Source organism: Carassius carassius, chromosome 19 (genome assembly GCF_963082965.1).
Source record: "Carassius carassius chromosome 19, fCarCar2.1, whole genome shotgun sequence".
Taxonomy (NCBI): Eukaryota; Metazoa; Chordata; class Actinopteri; order Cypriniformes; family Cyprinidae; genus Carassius; species Carassius carassius.
Genome location: NC_081773.1, coordinates 5626333 through 5643351, shown reverse-complemented (window position 1 = coordinate 5643351; position 17019 = coordinate 5626333). Strand labels below are relative to the sequence as shown.

General features: G+C 36.4%; 2 protein-coding genes across 3 annotated transcripts; one reads left to right on the top strand and one right to left on the bottom strand.

Annotated features, from left to right (window-relative positions):
• Nucleotides 1-8638: 8638 nt before the first annotated feature.
• Nucleotides 8639-11032, bottom strand: cln5 (CLN5 intracellular trafficking protein). The gene is made up of 4 exons (XM_059499323.1): nucleotides 10832-11032; nucleotides 9725-9899; nucleotides 9423-9648; nucleotides 8639-9200 (listed from the first exon to the last, which is right to left on the bottom strand). The coding sequence occupies exons 1-4, from the start codon at nucleotides 10903-10905 to the stop codon at nucleotides 8716-8718; spliced, it is 960 nt and encodes a 319-aa protein (XP_059355306.1). The 5' UTR covers nucleotides 10906-11032; the 3' UTR covers nucleotides 8639-8715.
• A 1247-nt stretch (nucleotides 11033-12279) lies between these two features.
• On the top strand, nucleotides 12280-16651 carry LOC132094658 (radial spoke head 1 homolog). 2 transcript variants are annotated; one of them, XR_009422370.1, is made up of 8 exons: nucleotides 12280-12429; nucleotides 12508-12621; nucleotides 12744-12849; nucleotides 13659-13749; nucleotides 13902-14037; nucleotides 14337-14412; nucleotides 16044-16151; nucleotides 16453-16651. XR_009422370.1 is itself a non-coding variant. In XM_059499322.1 (7 exons), the coding sequence occupies exons 1-7, from the start codon at nucleotides 12379-12381 to the stop codon at nucleotides 16552-16554; spliced, it is 672 nt and encodes a 223-aa protein (XP_059355305.1). In that variant the 5' UTR covers nucleotides 12280-12378; the 3' UTR covers nucleotides 16555-16651. The 2 variants fall into 2 exon arrangements, 1 of the variants encoding a protein (XP_059355305.1); XM_059499322.1 differs by lacking the exon at nucleotides 16044-16151 and having other exon boundaries at nucleotides 14337-14408.
• Nucleotides 16652-17019: the final 368 nt, after the last annotated feature.

Sequence of the window (17019 nt, the reverse complement as noted above, 5' to 3'; positions counted from 1 at the left end):
GATAAAACAGGATTTAATTTAGAAAATAAAAAGTTAGTTAAATTACAAAATCTGAAGGTATATCATTATAGAACAAGGTCTTGGCTGTTCAGCAATGTCCTGGTGCAACCTCCCCATTTTGTATTTTTTTCATAAAATAGGTATTTTTCCAGTTATTACTTTGTTTCTGTTGACACCGTCAAAAAAAAATATTAGATTTATATTGTGTCTATTTATTTGGTCTAATATGTATTTAGAGTTTTTAAATAATTAAGTAGCATTCTTAGTACACATATATGCTGTTAAATGTTGAATATTCACTTTTGTAAAAAATTTTTATACTGTTTCACTTACACTCCTTTAAAAGATCTAACATCATATAACGTTTACTTTAAGCCTAAATATAAAAAGTAATGTTTTTTTTATTTAACAAACATATTTTTGTATTAAAATAGATTATTTCTTTAATAATTCAACAGCACTGAAGAAACATATTGTAAGCATATTCATTTAAAACAAATACAACTCCCTCTGACGGTGGTGATACTAATCTGACGGTGGTGACAGTGGCCTCATTACAACATACAATTCCAAAATGTATACCACTCAAGTCAATGGCTTCCTGCTTCCAACTTTATTTAACTATTTTGTCCAAAAAATAACAATCCTAAACACTGTGATAAACATGTTTCAAGGAATATAAGGTACAATTAAGCAATATCTAAAAGTACCACATCCTACATGTCATCAATTATAAAAAAAAAAAGTAAAAAAAAAAAAATCATAGTAAAAAATAGTCATTACCAGTAGGAATAATGATGCATTACTGACATCATCTTAAACTGTCATCTAGTGACCCCTACTCATAAAATAATACATTATATTCTTCTGAAAACTGGACTGTAAACTGTATATTGGACGTGAAGAACAGATAACAACAATTGTAACAGCACAGTCGCAAACATTCAATAAGAAACATATAGGTTTAATTAGCGATAGGCTATCATTAATAAAAGGCACTACATTAATAGGCACTACCCCTTAATAATCATCATAAGTAAAAAAAGAAATCATTACCAGTAGCAATAAGATAGAATTCATCACTGACCTCAGATTTAACTATCATGTAGTGCCCCCCACTCATAAAATAATATAATCAAATTCTTATGTAAACTAGACTATAAACTGAAATAATAGATAAACTGAAATGTTGCAAAATACAGAAAGCATTCTGTGTAAATACCACAAAAAACATCTGGCACAACAATATTAATAATTCAAATGTGAACTCATGTGAGTATTCCCTGACTGATTTACATCACTCCACCACTCATGTAGCTTTATCAGGAAGTATATGGTGTATATGTTTCTCCTCTATGAAGTCCATGACTTCAGAAGACAGGTTGTAAATCTCCCTTGTCCTGCTTGCACGACCTGGTGATGACGGTTCCACAAGTTTGACCAGAATATGGTCAAATGGTATGAAGCACATATCCTTTCCACCTCCTTTTGGATAGAATCGTGTGTTAGGCCCATGAGGGTGGAAAAACTCCACTTCCAAACTTGATGATGAGCATCCACAGTGACAGCTTTTGCTAACCACCAGTTCTGGTCATAAATGACTGCAAGCCAGTCTCCGCAATGAACTACATCAGCAGATATATCTGTCACTGTCCCATCAGGACCACTCTTGGTCAGTGATTCTTGCTCCATTGGCTCTTGCTCACTTTCCTCTCGTTCCATTTCCTCCAACAACATTGCCAAAGGACCTTTCCTCTTTTGCACTGGTATAGGACTGTCATCCTCGACCTGTACCCTGGGTGCATTGGCAGTCAACTGGAATATTGTTGGGCTGAAACACTCGCACATCTGTGGCTCACTGCAGAAACAGGACAGTGATCTACAGTGGATCTCAGAGTCATTTCTGTATGTCGGTGTGACCTGGTGGAGTTTCCTTGTTGCAGGTACAGGTTTTAGTGGTTGAGAAAGGAGTGCATCATATGGCTGCATGTCAGCTTCAGTAATGATATAGAGCTTAGTGCTGCAGAGGCTTCTGCCAACCATCTCATGGAAGATGTTCCCATTCACAATGTCATTCCCCCGCAGTATAAGGCTGTCTGCAGTCCTTTTCACAGTTCCTCCAATGCCATCTGGGGCTCCCTTCCATTGTGAGGTGGGGAAGAAGTTCCAGGTTGTTCTCTTGAAACCTAGAGTTGGAGGGACACTGCAGAGGAGAGAAAAGTTCTTCTTGTTCTTGTATTGCTTGCTGGGGCCGTCTGACCAAAAGTGAATAGTATCAACTTTTGGAAACTTTAAATGAATATCTGTCAGGACTGGTTCCATGTGAGTCCAAATTGCAGACGCATCTTGTCGCTTGGATTCTGATACAGTGCAAAAGCCTGTCTTCTGTTCTTTTGTATAGTACATGCCAGTGTGCAAGTTAAGCTGTGGGAGGTTCTGACCAAAATGGCATGACTGTACCTCAGAACTATACTTGCATTTCCACGCCCCAGAAAAGTCCACATGCACAATTACTGTGCTATCATTACACTTCTCGATCATGCTCCTGAACTCTCTGGTCTGGTTCTGAACTGAGCACACATGTGTTGTTGTTTCGGTCTTCAGTTTGTCTTCATATTGTTGGATAAGCTCTCCCAGTGTGCCACTGTGCATCACACGTCTTGTGTTGAAGTGGAGCCCATCTGCTGTTTGATCCTGAACTCGTTCCCATTGCTGCCATTCAACATTGGTCTGGTCTTGCTGTGGTGTGGGAAGTGTATGTTTGTGGAGACACCGGGTGCAGGAGCGCAGAAGACATGCCTCGCTTGTCTGTAAACAGCAGACAAGTTCAAAACTATCCTCCAGTTTGCTAGACTTGACGACTCCATTTTCTCTTAGGACTTCAAGCATCAGCTTAGCATTGTCATGGTACTGACATTGGCATGTCTTACGATCGGACGGTCTTGGTGCTGTGACATAGAATGGACGTAAGGCACAGAAGGATGAATAACTGAGCTTCACTATTGGTTCCTTCTTGGTGAACTCCTTGTGGAGGTTCAATACTGTATCAGTCAGAATCATTCTCTGATGCTTTAATTTATTGCGTGTAATTGTGTCCTGTTTGTCAGTTGTCATTCGTGCTGCATTATGGTGGAAATCCTGAACTTTCTGAGTAATTGTTTGAATGTATGCGGTTTTTTTGTCAGTAAGCCTCCTCTTCCGCAGTGTGTTATATGTTATGCCAAATTGTCTTGTCTGGTGAATGAGTCGATATTTTTTTAGAACCTTGCCCGACAGAGTCAAGTTCTTGTGGGCAGACTTGTTTTGTTTCAATTCATGAATGAGTGCATTGTGGAACAGCAGAGTTTTCTTGATGGAGGGGTTTTTGAGTTGGCTTCCCCGCAGCAGCTGCTCTGTTTTTTTTCTTGGTGATTCTTGTGTTTTTTTATTCCAAGCTTGTTCTCGTACCCAACGCTTTTTCATTTTGTTTCTATCCTTCGTTACCTCTTGAAGTTTATTTCTCATAGCTTTCATCTCTCTAGAGTATCTTGCTCTTGTTTTCTTTCTTTCCCTTTCACCTGCTATAGCCTGTCTACTCCGAGCTGGCTTGTGTATGGCCTGATCCACTGGACTGTCTGGGGGAGTTTCTGAGGGATCTGAGCTCTTTCTCTTGCGTTCTCTTGATACTTGTTGTCTACGTTTCCAAGCCTTTCTTTGACTTCTCTTTTCCCTTTCATTCAAGTCATTTATATTTTTTACCTTCCCTTTCTCCACCCTCTTCTTCCATCTTTGCCTTTCTGTTCTGAGGTATTCCTCCTTTAACTCTGCCTCACTGTGTATTTTCTCTCTCCTCTTCTTTTGATATTCCCTGTTTCTTCTCCTTCTCTCCTCCACAGATAGCTGCTGCCTAGCCATAACTTCCTAAAATACATTACAGGTCATATTGGTATTTATTGTGATCAACAATTATATTCTAGCCTCCGTTGAGGACCATTTGGAGGATTTTGTCACCACCGTCAGACTGTAAGTCACCACCATCAGACAGAAAACCTGACGGTGGTGACGTCTGACGGTGGTGACAAAAACCTACTCTTTCACATGATATACATGAGTTGTTCACATTAGCCATCTAGTTTCCCCTCTGTTGCTAGCTACCTCAGACCTCTTCTTAAAAAGTATACATTTATGTCATAATCTAATTTAATATTTTTTATACAAAATAGACGGTGTTGACATGTTATGGTTGTGACAGTAGCAGTGTCCAAAAATATGAACAAGTTTAAGAGAAAATAGCGAACTTACAGGAGCTTGATTGATCTTGATGCATGCAGTAGAGCTGAAGGCTTAAAAATGGGGTCCTCGGGAATGTAGTCGACCTTGTAGTAGCCTGATTTTATTGCTTTTTATAAATATCTGACGGTGGTGACGAATATGTGGGACACAATTTGAGCAACCACAAAATAATAGTAAATATTTTTTCAAAACTCACTGTTTGTAGTTTTAAATACATATTACAGTGTACTCTTTCGTGTGGTAAAGATATTATTCAATTAAATTATTTCTTTTTGTTTTTTTAATCAAGTTGAAATGATAACCTCCTATCAGGGGACAACTGATTTTGTAGGCAATGGGCCAGCATATAATCATTAAATAAAAAAAATAAAAATTAAACCTATAAAAAAACCTTACAAATTTGCAAAGGAGCCCCTGATTATAACCTTGATTCTTTTTATGCATGAAAATTGTATTAATTTCCAACAGAATTAGCACTTTTCTTAGGGGGACATGTTTTTGCCAATGTTTCAAGAATCAGTGCAATATCATTATTGTTTGACTTATTATTAGTCCCATTAGATACTCGTTACTGCAATAAAGTAATTGCAACAGCTCTATTGTTATTATAATCTGCATAAAGGCAGTGCAACAAAATTCACTATGATCTATATATTAAAAAACTGCCAGGATCTAAGTATTTTATACTATAAATCACAAAATTAAGCTTATTTGTGAAAAATAGTTTGCATTATTGATTTTTGAGATGTAACATAACCTGCACTGCGTTTACCAAAAGCATACGTTGATCCTAGTTCCATTGGTGGAAATGGGTCTACGATGTTATAAGGCTTATGATGCTTTCGGTAAACAGCCCTTGATATTTTGTTAAATTTACTAATTTATCTTTTTCTTTTTTTTTTTCCTCTGGACATTTTCTTTATAAAACTAAATCAAATATTGATGTACATGGAATAAAATGTATATACTGTACAACATTTTCAGATTGTTTTGCAGGACAAAAATGATACATTTAATCTAGAAAAGAAACTGCAACAGACAGCCGTTTTATTTCGATGCAGATATTCATTATTCATGGTTTTCAAGGAATGGGTTCTTTGTCTTTGTTGACGTCCTAAGCAGATGCTTCACTATTTCTTAGTCACTTAGTTCTGCTGTGTATCTGTCTTCAGTGGCTCAACATTTAAGCAACTAACCATCCATTTTCCCAAATGCTTGTCTACAAGGATGTTGCATCTGGCCTTTTGATTAATCTGGCCAATCTGAAGGCTGCTTTGTGTAGCAGGTTCTCACTATGAATCTCCAGCAGCTCTTAATGGCATGAAAAACCATAACACTAGTGAGAGCGGTTGTCCCTTGCCAACTAGTGGCCAAGGTTCACTAACCAACACAAAAATAAAGATAAAAAGAAGTGGGTTGGGCTTTTGGTTTATGTAGATAGATGATTAACTATATTTTATGTGATTTGTATAATATAACATGTTTGGTATTGCAGTGCTTTTGTACAAAGATGTATAGTGAATAATATGCACCTTGTATATGTACCAAATTTAAATCTCTTTCTGGTGGTTTAATTGCTCATGTTTTGGTGTAGCAGGGAATAATAAAACAGCATATTTTCAAGGTTTGTCAGAGAGGAAGGAAACGAAAGGATCAGTGTTTGGCTCACAGCACACTTGGGTCCTTAGATTTGGAAGAATATTGTTAAAGCATCTTAGGGATACAATGAAGCGTTGACTGGTTTATATTAGATTGTATGAAGAATGTTGTGCAATGATACAACCACATAATGAATGAATTAGTCTGGATATGTACGCAATGCACGATCTGGCTGCGTTAAAATCCACCCCTTAATTTCAGTTCAATATGATTCAGTATTGGAGTGACTGAGTGAAAACATTTTCCTTTAAGAAGGAAGTCCCACGTGTCTGTATATAAAATGCTGTGTGTTTGATATAAATAGAAATGCTTATTTCTCTGTGGAGGTTTGAAGTGTTTCTTTGCTGATCTCTTTAAGATGAGTGAGAATTACTCCGTGATGGTTCTTTTTACCCTTGGATTAGATTTAATCAGTATAATTTATTGATATATACATTTTCATTATTAATAATCAGCTTATATTGATAGTTAAGCTTTAAGTGAGATGCTCCTTGTTGATTTATATGCATATTATATCATTAGTCAATAGACGAAAAAACAATATATATTTTTTTTTGTTTGTTTAACCGTTTCTAGAATTAAAGCGGTTTTATCTTTTGCAAATTGTTGTAGTGACTAAATTAAGGAAACTGGAGATTCCTGCCAGCATTTGAAAGTTAAATATTCTTTAAAAAACGATCAGAAAAGGGAAGTCACAGTCCAGTTGCTCACATACAAATGAAAATACACGAGCTCTGCTTTAGTCAGCAGTGCATATCTTGCCAATTTGAAACAAAAAGCTTTTTGTTAGACTAGCTTTTTGGATATGCAAGCTGAAGTGAATTACATCAACAACTCGATGCAAACCAGAGCACAGGAAATGAGAAAAAAAATGTACAAATAGCATCAAACCCAGTGCTTATGTATTTGATTTTTTTTCTGAAGCAAGTGAGCATATTGCTTGTATTGCGAATATGAAACCACATTTCATTTTTGTGTTTTACAAAAAATTTATATAACTGTCTTTTATTGAAATAAGGGTGAATAAACATTGTGTGAAAACCTGGTGTGGCTGTTTTACAGATCATCAATTACAGGTGCTGGTCATATAATTAGAATATCATCAAAAAGTTGATTTATTTCACTAATTCTATTTAAAAAGTGAAACTTGTTTATTTCTTTTAATTTTGATGATTATAACTGACAACTAAGGAAAATCCCAAATTCATTATCTCAGAAAATTTGAATATTGTGAAAAGGTTCAATATTGAACCTCAAAACTCAAAACACCTGCAAAGCCTTTAAATATCTCTGTCTAGTTCTGTAGGCTAAACAATCATGGGGAAGACTGCTGACTTGACAGTTGTCCAAAAGATGACCATTGACACCTTGCACAAAGGAGGGCAAGACACAAAAGGTCATTGCAAAAGAGGCTGGCTGTTCACAGAGCTCTGTGTCCAAGCACATTAATAGAGAGGCGAAGGAAAGGAAAAGATGTGGTAGAAAAAAAAGTGTACAAGCAATAGGCATAACTGCACCCTGGAGAGGATTGTGAAACAAAACCCATTCAAAAATGTGGGGGAGATTCACAAAGAGTGGACTGCAGTTGGAGTCAGTGCTTCAAGAACCACTACGCACAGACATATGCAAGACATGGGTTTCAGCTGTCGCATTTCTTGTGTCAAGCCACTCTTGAACAACTGACAGCTCAGAAGCGTCTCGCTTCAAAAAGGACTGGACTGCTGCTGAGTGGTAAATGTTGAATTTCCTTTGGAAATCAAGGTCCCAGAGTCTGGAGGAAGAGAGGAGAGGCACACAATCCACGTTGCTTGAGGTCCAGAGTAAAGTTTCCACAGTCAGTGATGGTTTGGGGTGCCATGTCATCTGCTGGTGTTGGTCCACTGTGTTTTCTGAGATCCAAGGTCAACACAGTGACAGGAATATACCAGGAAGTTTTAGAGCACTTCATGCTTCCTGCTGCTGATCAACTTTATGGAGATGCAGATTTCATTTTCCAACAGGACTTGGCACCTGCACACAGTGCAAAAGCTACCAGCACCTGGTTTAAGGTTGTTCCCTGTTCTTAGTTGGCCAGCAAATTCACCTGACCTTAACCCCATAGAAAATCTATGGGGTATTGTGAAGAGGAAGATGCGATATGCCAGACCCAACAATGCAGAACATCTGAAGGCCACTATCAGAGCAACCTGGGCTCTCATAACACCTGAGCAGTGTCACAGACTGATCGACTCAATGCCACGCCGCACTGCTGCAGTAATTCAGGCAAAAGGAGCCCCAACTAAGTATTGAGTGCTGTACATACTCATACTTTTCATGTTCATACTTTTTAGTTGGCCAAGATTTCTAAAAATCCTTTCTTTGTATTGGTCTTAAGTTATATTCTAATTTTCTGAGATACTGAATTTGGATTTTCCTTAGTTGTCATTTATAATCATCAAGATTAAAAGAAATAAACATTTGAAATCTATCAGTCTGTATCTAATGAATGAATATAATATACAAGTTTCACTTTTTGAACGGAATTAGTGAAATAAATCAACTTTTTGATGAAATTCTAATTATATGACCAGCACCTGTATAAGGCGGCAGCAATATTCATCAATATACAGTGCAGCGACCACAAGAAGACATTAAAAATGATTTCTGCATTAGTATGAATGATTAACACTTCATCTGATAAATCCGCCATCCTCTGCAAAGGAAATAAAACATTTCAAATGTAATTTTATTTACAAGCAAAGATAGGGGTTTTCCAATATCGTTTAGGCAAAAACAATATGGTGGTTATGGTAGAGGAATCTCCTCAAAGGTTATTTTAATGTAAGGATATTTCATCGGCAGCATCCAATATTCAGAGTTGTAGTAGAAATAGAAGGTCTTCTCTAGGACCATCTTTTCAAAAGCCTCCAACAAGCTCTCAATCATTTCCACGAAAGACTGGTGCGAGCGGAACGAGTGGAAGAACTTCTTGATGTCTGTGGCCAGATCTTTGGTGGAGGACTGCTGAAAGATGGAGTCGTTTCCCAAATGGACCGGCACTCCGCTGAACAGATAGATCTTGGTGTAATAAGTAGGAGTCTGGCTGGACAGCTCGGCACCCAAATCCAGCAACGTCTTATATGTGCGGTGCACAAACTGAGAACAGTCGTAGGACTCAAACCACGTGGTGGCGTTTGCACCAGCATCTGACTTTACCGTCCAAGTCTCGTAATAAACACCCGTTTCATTGTCCTCCTGAACCCAGCGAGCCATCTCATTAAACATCTCGCCTAATAAAAATAAAACCATCATGTTTGTTTCTTTGTTTGAGAGCTTCAGGATACACCAGCTTTCTAATTCACAGAAAGTTGTGTGTGAGGGGTAGGTTTACAGTTTTTACAATATAAAAACCATCATGTCTATGGAATGTACACATAAAACATGGCCATGCGTGTGCATTTAATAGTAATCCAAATACATAATATTATCATTAATATTTTCGCCAGGCTTACCCGAAATCTCTCCGATCTTCTCCAGAGTGCCGTTCTGTTTCCAGTGGATGTCATCGATGCCCTCGTAGAAACAGGCGGCTCCCTGATTACACCAGAAGGGCGCGCTCACGCTCGCTCTCTCGTGCGGAAAGGTGCAGTTCCCCAGCTGAAACAGCTCGTACCACTCCATGGTGAAGTTTCGTCCCGTTCTTGCGCTTCCAAAGCCGACGGCATCATGCATGATATGCTGAAGAGTGTGCAAAACCTTCGGTTAGATGCCAGCGAGCAAACTCTTAGAGGACAGAGGTCTGCTGTTCACTTACAAACTTTCCCAGCATGTCTCCGTATTTGAACTCCCACACCGGAGTCTGCAGTCTGAACACCGAGATGATGTCCGAGTCGGTCATCACAGGGATCCGGCCTTCTGGATCCCCGCTCGGGCAGAACGGGTACAAAGCCTGGCAGTAGGGATCCACATCTGGACGCCTGTCAAGTCGCCTAGAAAATAATATGACAATGGGTTGGTGCTTGTCATATAACAAAATTAATATTTGTGACCCTGGAGCACAAAACCAGTCATAAGTAACAGAAGAATATTTGAAGCAATAGCCAAAAATACACTGTATGGGTTAAAATGATCATTAGGATATTAAGATCATGTTCCATGAGGATATTTTGTAAATTTCCTACCGTATATCTATGAAAACATAATTTTTGATTAGTAATATGCATTGCTAAGAACTTCATTTGGACAACTTTAAAGGTGATTTTCTCAATATTTAGATTTTTCTTTTTTTCTGTTTTGCACTCTCAGATTCCCGATTTTCAAATAGTTGCATCTCCGTCAAATATTGTCCGATTCTAACAAACCATACATCAATGGAAAGCTTATTTATTCAGCTCTCATGTGATGTATACATCTCAATTTTGAAAAATTGACACTGAAGACTTAAGGTTTTGTGGTCCAGGGTCACATTAATCAAAATAGAACTATGAAGTAGTGTGTCACTGGGATAAACTATGGGGCGCCCTTCTAAAGAACAGGTTTGACCTCTTTAATAATTTCCAGGAGCACAAATCTTAATGTATAAGCATGTAATGATATTCCAGGGAATCGTGAGCTTGAATTTTAATGCAACCGTTTGGACGGGACACTTTTCTATTCTAACATGACAATGCCTCTAGCAAGGTTAAAAAATTAATTATTCAACACAAGTTACTGTAAATATGCACAAGTAAGAAAACATTGTTAAACATTCAATAGTGTCATTAATTTATATATTCATGTTTAAATAGCCTGCTAACTTAAAAAAAACAAAAAAAAAACAATTAAACCATTGTGAAAAGTAACTTGCAAACAGTGTACTGAAAACGAAACACTATGAAGCTGACAGTGAGAGTGAACACATCTGACTGTGTTTCTGACTCACTCGTAAGGCACAGGCCAGAGCTGCTGTCCACTGAGCGATCCCACAATCCAACAGAAGAACACCAAAGAGTTCATGTCAGCACGGGCTCGCAGAAACACTCATGTGATGTTTGTCCGACTTGCAGCTGTCTAAACGATTGTTTCTGTCTCACATCCTTGTTTTAGAGAACATGGATCACGTGACTCTCTAAATTGAGTTATCTGGTAAGTCACGCGCTTTTTTGTTGTTGTCACGTGCTAAGATCCTGTCAAAATAAAAGTCTCGTTATTATAATACAAAATAGTAGCCAACATAACATTCATATGATTGATATATTATATCTAAATAATAACAATAATACCACTTTTAATTATTATTATTATTATTACATTTCAAGTTTACATTTTGTAACCGAAATATATAGCAGATATGTTCACTGAATATAAACCTAACAGAGCACTCTGATCATTAGGATCGAGTCAGTTAGAAATACCAAGGGTTCAAATAAAACAAGGGGGAATCAGCTTCCAGAAGAGATCAGATGTGCTAAAAATATTAGTCACATTTAAATCTAAACTCAAAACTCATCTGTTTAACTGTGAATTTACTGATTGAGCACTTTGCAGTGTCCGAACCGATTGCACTGTATTTTACGTATTCACTGTATTTTATGTAAAAATCATTTCCTGTTTTTCATTTTAAATAAGTCCACTTTTAAATCATTTCCAAAGTTTTAAAATTTCTTGTTTTTATTTTTGTATTATTTTCTAGTATTTATTTTTTAGTAGTCATCTTCATGACTATTTTACTTTCTTTCATGTTAAGCACTTTGAATTACCATTGTGTACGAAATGTGCTATATAAATAAACTTGCCTTGCATTTCTAAAGATTGTATAAATTAAATTTACAAAACAAATTAATATAAAAATGTATCCACTAAAATCAAACATGAGGAGTCAAAAGCAACTTCATGATTATTTTCTTAAACATTTATTTTGCATTTGTCTCCAAATTCAACTTCAAGCATTAAACCAAGCTTTCAGATAAAAACGTTTTTAGAAAATAAACGTTCAGTGAAGTGTCCCAATGTGTTTTTTTTCTGTTTGGTTTATATTAAGATAGATAGATAGATAGATAGATAGATAGATAGATAGATAGATAGATAGATAGATAGATAGATAGATAGATAGATAGATAGATAGATAGATAGATAGATAGATAGATAGATAGAAGGTTAATGTATCTATCATTCAAATTAGTTGTCTATTTTAAAAAAGTATTATTTATTTTTAATGTTTTAAAACTGTTTATGCAGAAAGTAAAAGGCAAATAAGGCAGCGTCGTACAGTTCAAAGTAACGTTATGTATAACAGATAACAACAACAAAAACAACATGAAAATGAAAATGAAAATATACATAAAAACTAGCATAAAAAGTGCTAACGTTATATAACAAAGTGTTGTTGTTGGTCTGAAGTTAATTGCTATGGTAACGGTAAACAGTGTCGAAGTGAAGCGGTTGTTTCGGCGTGGTTGTTCTTCTCTCTTCAGTAATCTCTAGTTCATCATGTCAGACGCGGGCTCTGAAGAGTTTGAAGAAGAGCAGGGCTCTCTGGGGGTGAGTTACTCTCAGTGACGCTAGCTCGGCTGAACTGACGTTGAGTAGACAGTAAGAGACAACAGTCGTGTGTTGCAGGAGTACGAGGGAGACCGAAATGAAGCAGGAGAGAGACATGGACAGGGCAGAGCTGTCCTGCCGAAGGGAGACACTTACCAAGGAGCTTATGAAACCGGCAAGAGATGTGGCCAGGTCATTCTGCTCATCAAACACACCCATTAGATCAATTCTGCTCTGGTGCCTCTGACACTACATACAGTTTCTGTTCTCATAAGCATAAACATACGATAAAGCTTGTGTTGTCTGTATATCAGGGGACATATAAGTTCAAGAAAGGGGCCAGATACATTGGAGAATGGTACATGAATTTAAAACACGGACAGGGTATGTTTTATTACCCAGATGGCTCCAAATATGAAGGTAAGTCAACATTATCTAACGTTATATTATCTCAAGAACATTGATTTAGGTTCAGTTTGTGAACATTCGTTAATGCAGATTAGTTATATTGAACAGTGTACTTAACAGAGAGTTGTTATCTTTAACTAAAACTACTAAAAAGATCTTTGTTAAATATAGCTAAATAAAATACTATACTATACTACTAACATCAGTTAAAAAAAAAAAAAAACCTTTTCAAATTTTGAAATGCTAATTGAAAAAAAGTGGAAATACTGAAACTACTAACAGGAAATCAAAATAATAAAATAAATAGAAATAAAAAACAAAGTAATGAATTAAGACTATTTAAAAATATTAAAGAAATAAAGATAATATAAAAGCTAATTTAAAATACGAATAAAAACTATAACAATATAAGTAAAACTCACATAACATTGATTTGACTTATTAAGCTATGTTAATGTTAATTTCTATATATATATATATATATATATATATATATATATATATATATATATATATAACATTACGAATTGTGTGAATGAACATAGTTTATCATTTATTATAATTTAAATAGTTATTTGTAAGTAAATTTATTCCAAACATGAACTGACAATGAACAATAATATATATTTATAAAGTCATAAAAACATTTAGAAATAAATGTACATTTTTCATATCAGCAATATTATGCTGGTAATATAATTTAGAATTAAAAATGTTGTATTCAAGTAGAAATAATAGTTTTAGTGGTCACTAAGTCACTAATTCCCCCCCAGGAATTACAGCACAAAATGCCATCTTCTCATATCATATTTCTTACACAGGAAGCTGGGTGGATGACCAGCGGCAGGGTCATGGTGTTTACACATACCCCAATAGAGACACATATGATGGGGAATGGCTGCACCATCAAAGGTAGTCTTTCTCACTGATCTAATCTGGTTATCTATATGTCTACTCTATGGATATTAGTTATTAAAATATTCTTAACGACTTCAGTTCAGCTAAAAATGAATGGCAAAGCATTCTTATAAAGTTTCTACTGTTTCTCTGTGTTTCTCTCTTAGACATGGGCAGGGTACATACACACATCACGAAACTGGCTCCCAGTACATGGGCACATGGGTCATGGGAAAGATGGCGTCCACTGGGCAGCTGATCCATCTGAACCACAGATATCAGGGCAACTTTGTCAATAATAATGTAGGTAACACTCCACATTTGTGGTTCTGAGCTGGTGGCTTGTAGCAAATGATTGGTTGATCTGATCAAATTGGGTGCAGACAGCAGGGAAAAACCATTACTATTTAATAATAAAATGCAACTAACTGTATAGTCCAAATAGCAGAATAAATAGACTTAACTGGCTTTAAAAATTGTGCATTAAAAAAAAAAACCTCTGTTTTATTGTGTTCTATATTAACTCCAGCGTTAACTATAACAAGACAGTTGCATTTCTGTCGCACAATGATCTCTTATTTGTTGTAATTGTTATTTTGTAGCCCTCTGGTCCAGGGAAGTATGTGTTTGACATTGGCTGTGAGCAGCATGGAGAGTATTTCCAGTTAGAGCCGGTATGTCTCTTCATGCTTTACAAGATGTAAAATACATTTCATGTATTTTAGGTGAAATGATCGTAAAAACCTGCAGAAAGAGTTTTGCTGGTATACATCTGTCTTGTTTATATACCCTTATGAAAAAGAAGTGCACTTAAATGTACAGAATATGCACTTGTAGTGTTGTTCAAATCTTACAAATATATATATATATATATATATATATATATATATATATATATATATATATATATATATATATATATATATATATATATATATATATATATACTCTATGGAGAGGACTCTCCTGATGTTGTAAACTATAAGCTAAACTAAACTATATTACATTTTCACTAAATTGCAATTAGCATGCGGTTAAGTGTCTGAAAATATACAATTAGGTTCATATATATATATATATATAGACACGATACAATTTTCATAATTGTGGCTCTGTAGACCACCAGAATAGAATTTAAATGAAACAATCAAGAAGAAAGCCTCTGTATTTGCCCTGGTGAAGTCGTCTCTTGATTGTAGACTTTGACAGAGACATGTCTGCCTCCTGGAGAGTGTTCCTCTCTTGGATGTTGTGAAAGGGATTTCTTTACCATGGAGAGGACTCTCCGATCATCCACCATTGTTGTCCTCTAAATGCAAATGGCACACATAGAATCACCTCCAGACTTTTTACCTGCTTAATTCATGTAGAAATAACAAAATAATAGCCCACACCTGTCCATGAAACAGTTTTGAGTCAGCTGTCTAATTACTTATGGTCCCTCGAAAAAGGGGGAGGTACATAACAATTGTGATGAGAACACCCTCAAATTAAAGCTGAGTGTGCCCATATTTATTATATAACTGTAACGTGAATATGTTTTTGTCAACAAACTTGCTTTACTAAATCTCCAGCCGGCACTAGATGAAGCAACCAGTAAGGAAGAAAAGGCAGTGAAGTTGCGTTGTCATCGTGATCAGGGCCAGATCCTCTCTATTGCCCTTTCAGCTTTTGGAGATGAGGTTTTATGGTGTCCTTCTGCCTCTCAATAGTGCAGTTTGCCTGTTGCCTGCTGCATGCCAACAGAGGCTCATGAAGACAACAGTCTTCTGCAGTGTTCTTCCCTTAATAGACTGTAGTCAGTCGTGGAATGCCCTCAGAGCATCGAGTGGATGAAACACTTCACCTGAGTGTCAGACGTTTTACATCTTGGCATGCTAGTAAACGCTGCCAACCTCTGAGTAGATTAAACAAATTTTATCATATCTCAAACCTGTTACAAGCAAATGAAGCCTATGAATACAGAATATGATAAACCTTAATACTTGAGAGCATACCAAGACACTAAAAACATGATATTCTGTGTCTTTTAGAGATGAACACTCGGGTACAATGGGGCAAATTAATTAAATATGTCTTTTAAAAGTTGTTTTTGTAGCTAGAGATTAATTCAAGTCAGATATTGAAAAAATGTTTTACATGCATTTTTTATTTATTTAAAATGAATACATTTTTGGATCATCATCATACAGTTTGTGGACAATCATTGTAGCTCTATTGTCCCTTATATACTGATAAAAAGATGCACGGTATTTTTGCGTGATACCAAATCCTATTTTTTAATCGCATGTTCTGACTGCAGGACAGAGGAGAAGCAGAGGAAGATGAGACTCTCATTACCACCTGCTTAAAGTGGAACCCCAAGGCAGTTACTGGGCTTTCTGTTTAGACCAATGAGAAGGATTCTGCCACCTCGGGTACATTCATATCCAGTTCTGAATATCAAGCATACTGATGATATACTGTAGGACTGCTTTACATTATGCATTGTGTCATTATACAGCATTTGTAGTCACCTTCTATCACCTTTTAGGGGGTTTTGATGTTACTAACATTATATTCACAAATATGAGAAATGATGCAGAGTGCATCCTCATATAAACAAAATCTGGAAGTGTATCAGTGATAAAACATCACCTATATACTGCGTTTTTTTTTTTTTTTTAGTACTTTCATATACAGTAAGCTGAACTGAAGTACTGTGTCTCCTTGTTGCAGATCAAGCCGTGGTGGAAAAGTGAGAAAGACATACAGACAGTGAGAAACACAGAACACCAAAAGATGATAAAGAAAAGAGGACCTCCGGTTCATTATAGCTGACACTGTCACAATGGGATCCTGTATCAGCATAATCGTTTCTGACTGTACATTATCACGCCTATTACATGGCCTCTTGACAAATAAATAAATGGACATGAACTATTTGTTTGCGTTTTAATTAATTAATCATATCAGAAGAATGAGTCATGAAACATGCCACGATGATGAAGGAAATGAGTTTGTGTTAAGTGTCAGTTATACAGTTACACTAAATATCTGACCACAGAATGCTGCAGCTGACCAATCAGAGGCGAGTATTCAGAGACTGCGAAGTCTAATTCACTAATAAAAGAAATCGATTTTCACATGATTTGGATGCGCTGGAACTGAAAAGTGTTGTGATTCTAAAACCAGCAGAGGGCGCATTTGGGAAACCCAGAATGCTTCTTCTATTTGCATCAATTGTTTGGTCAGGATCCGTCCAGACCAAAGCTGAAGAGAGGATTGATCCGAGGGGAAGTTGAG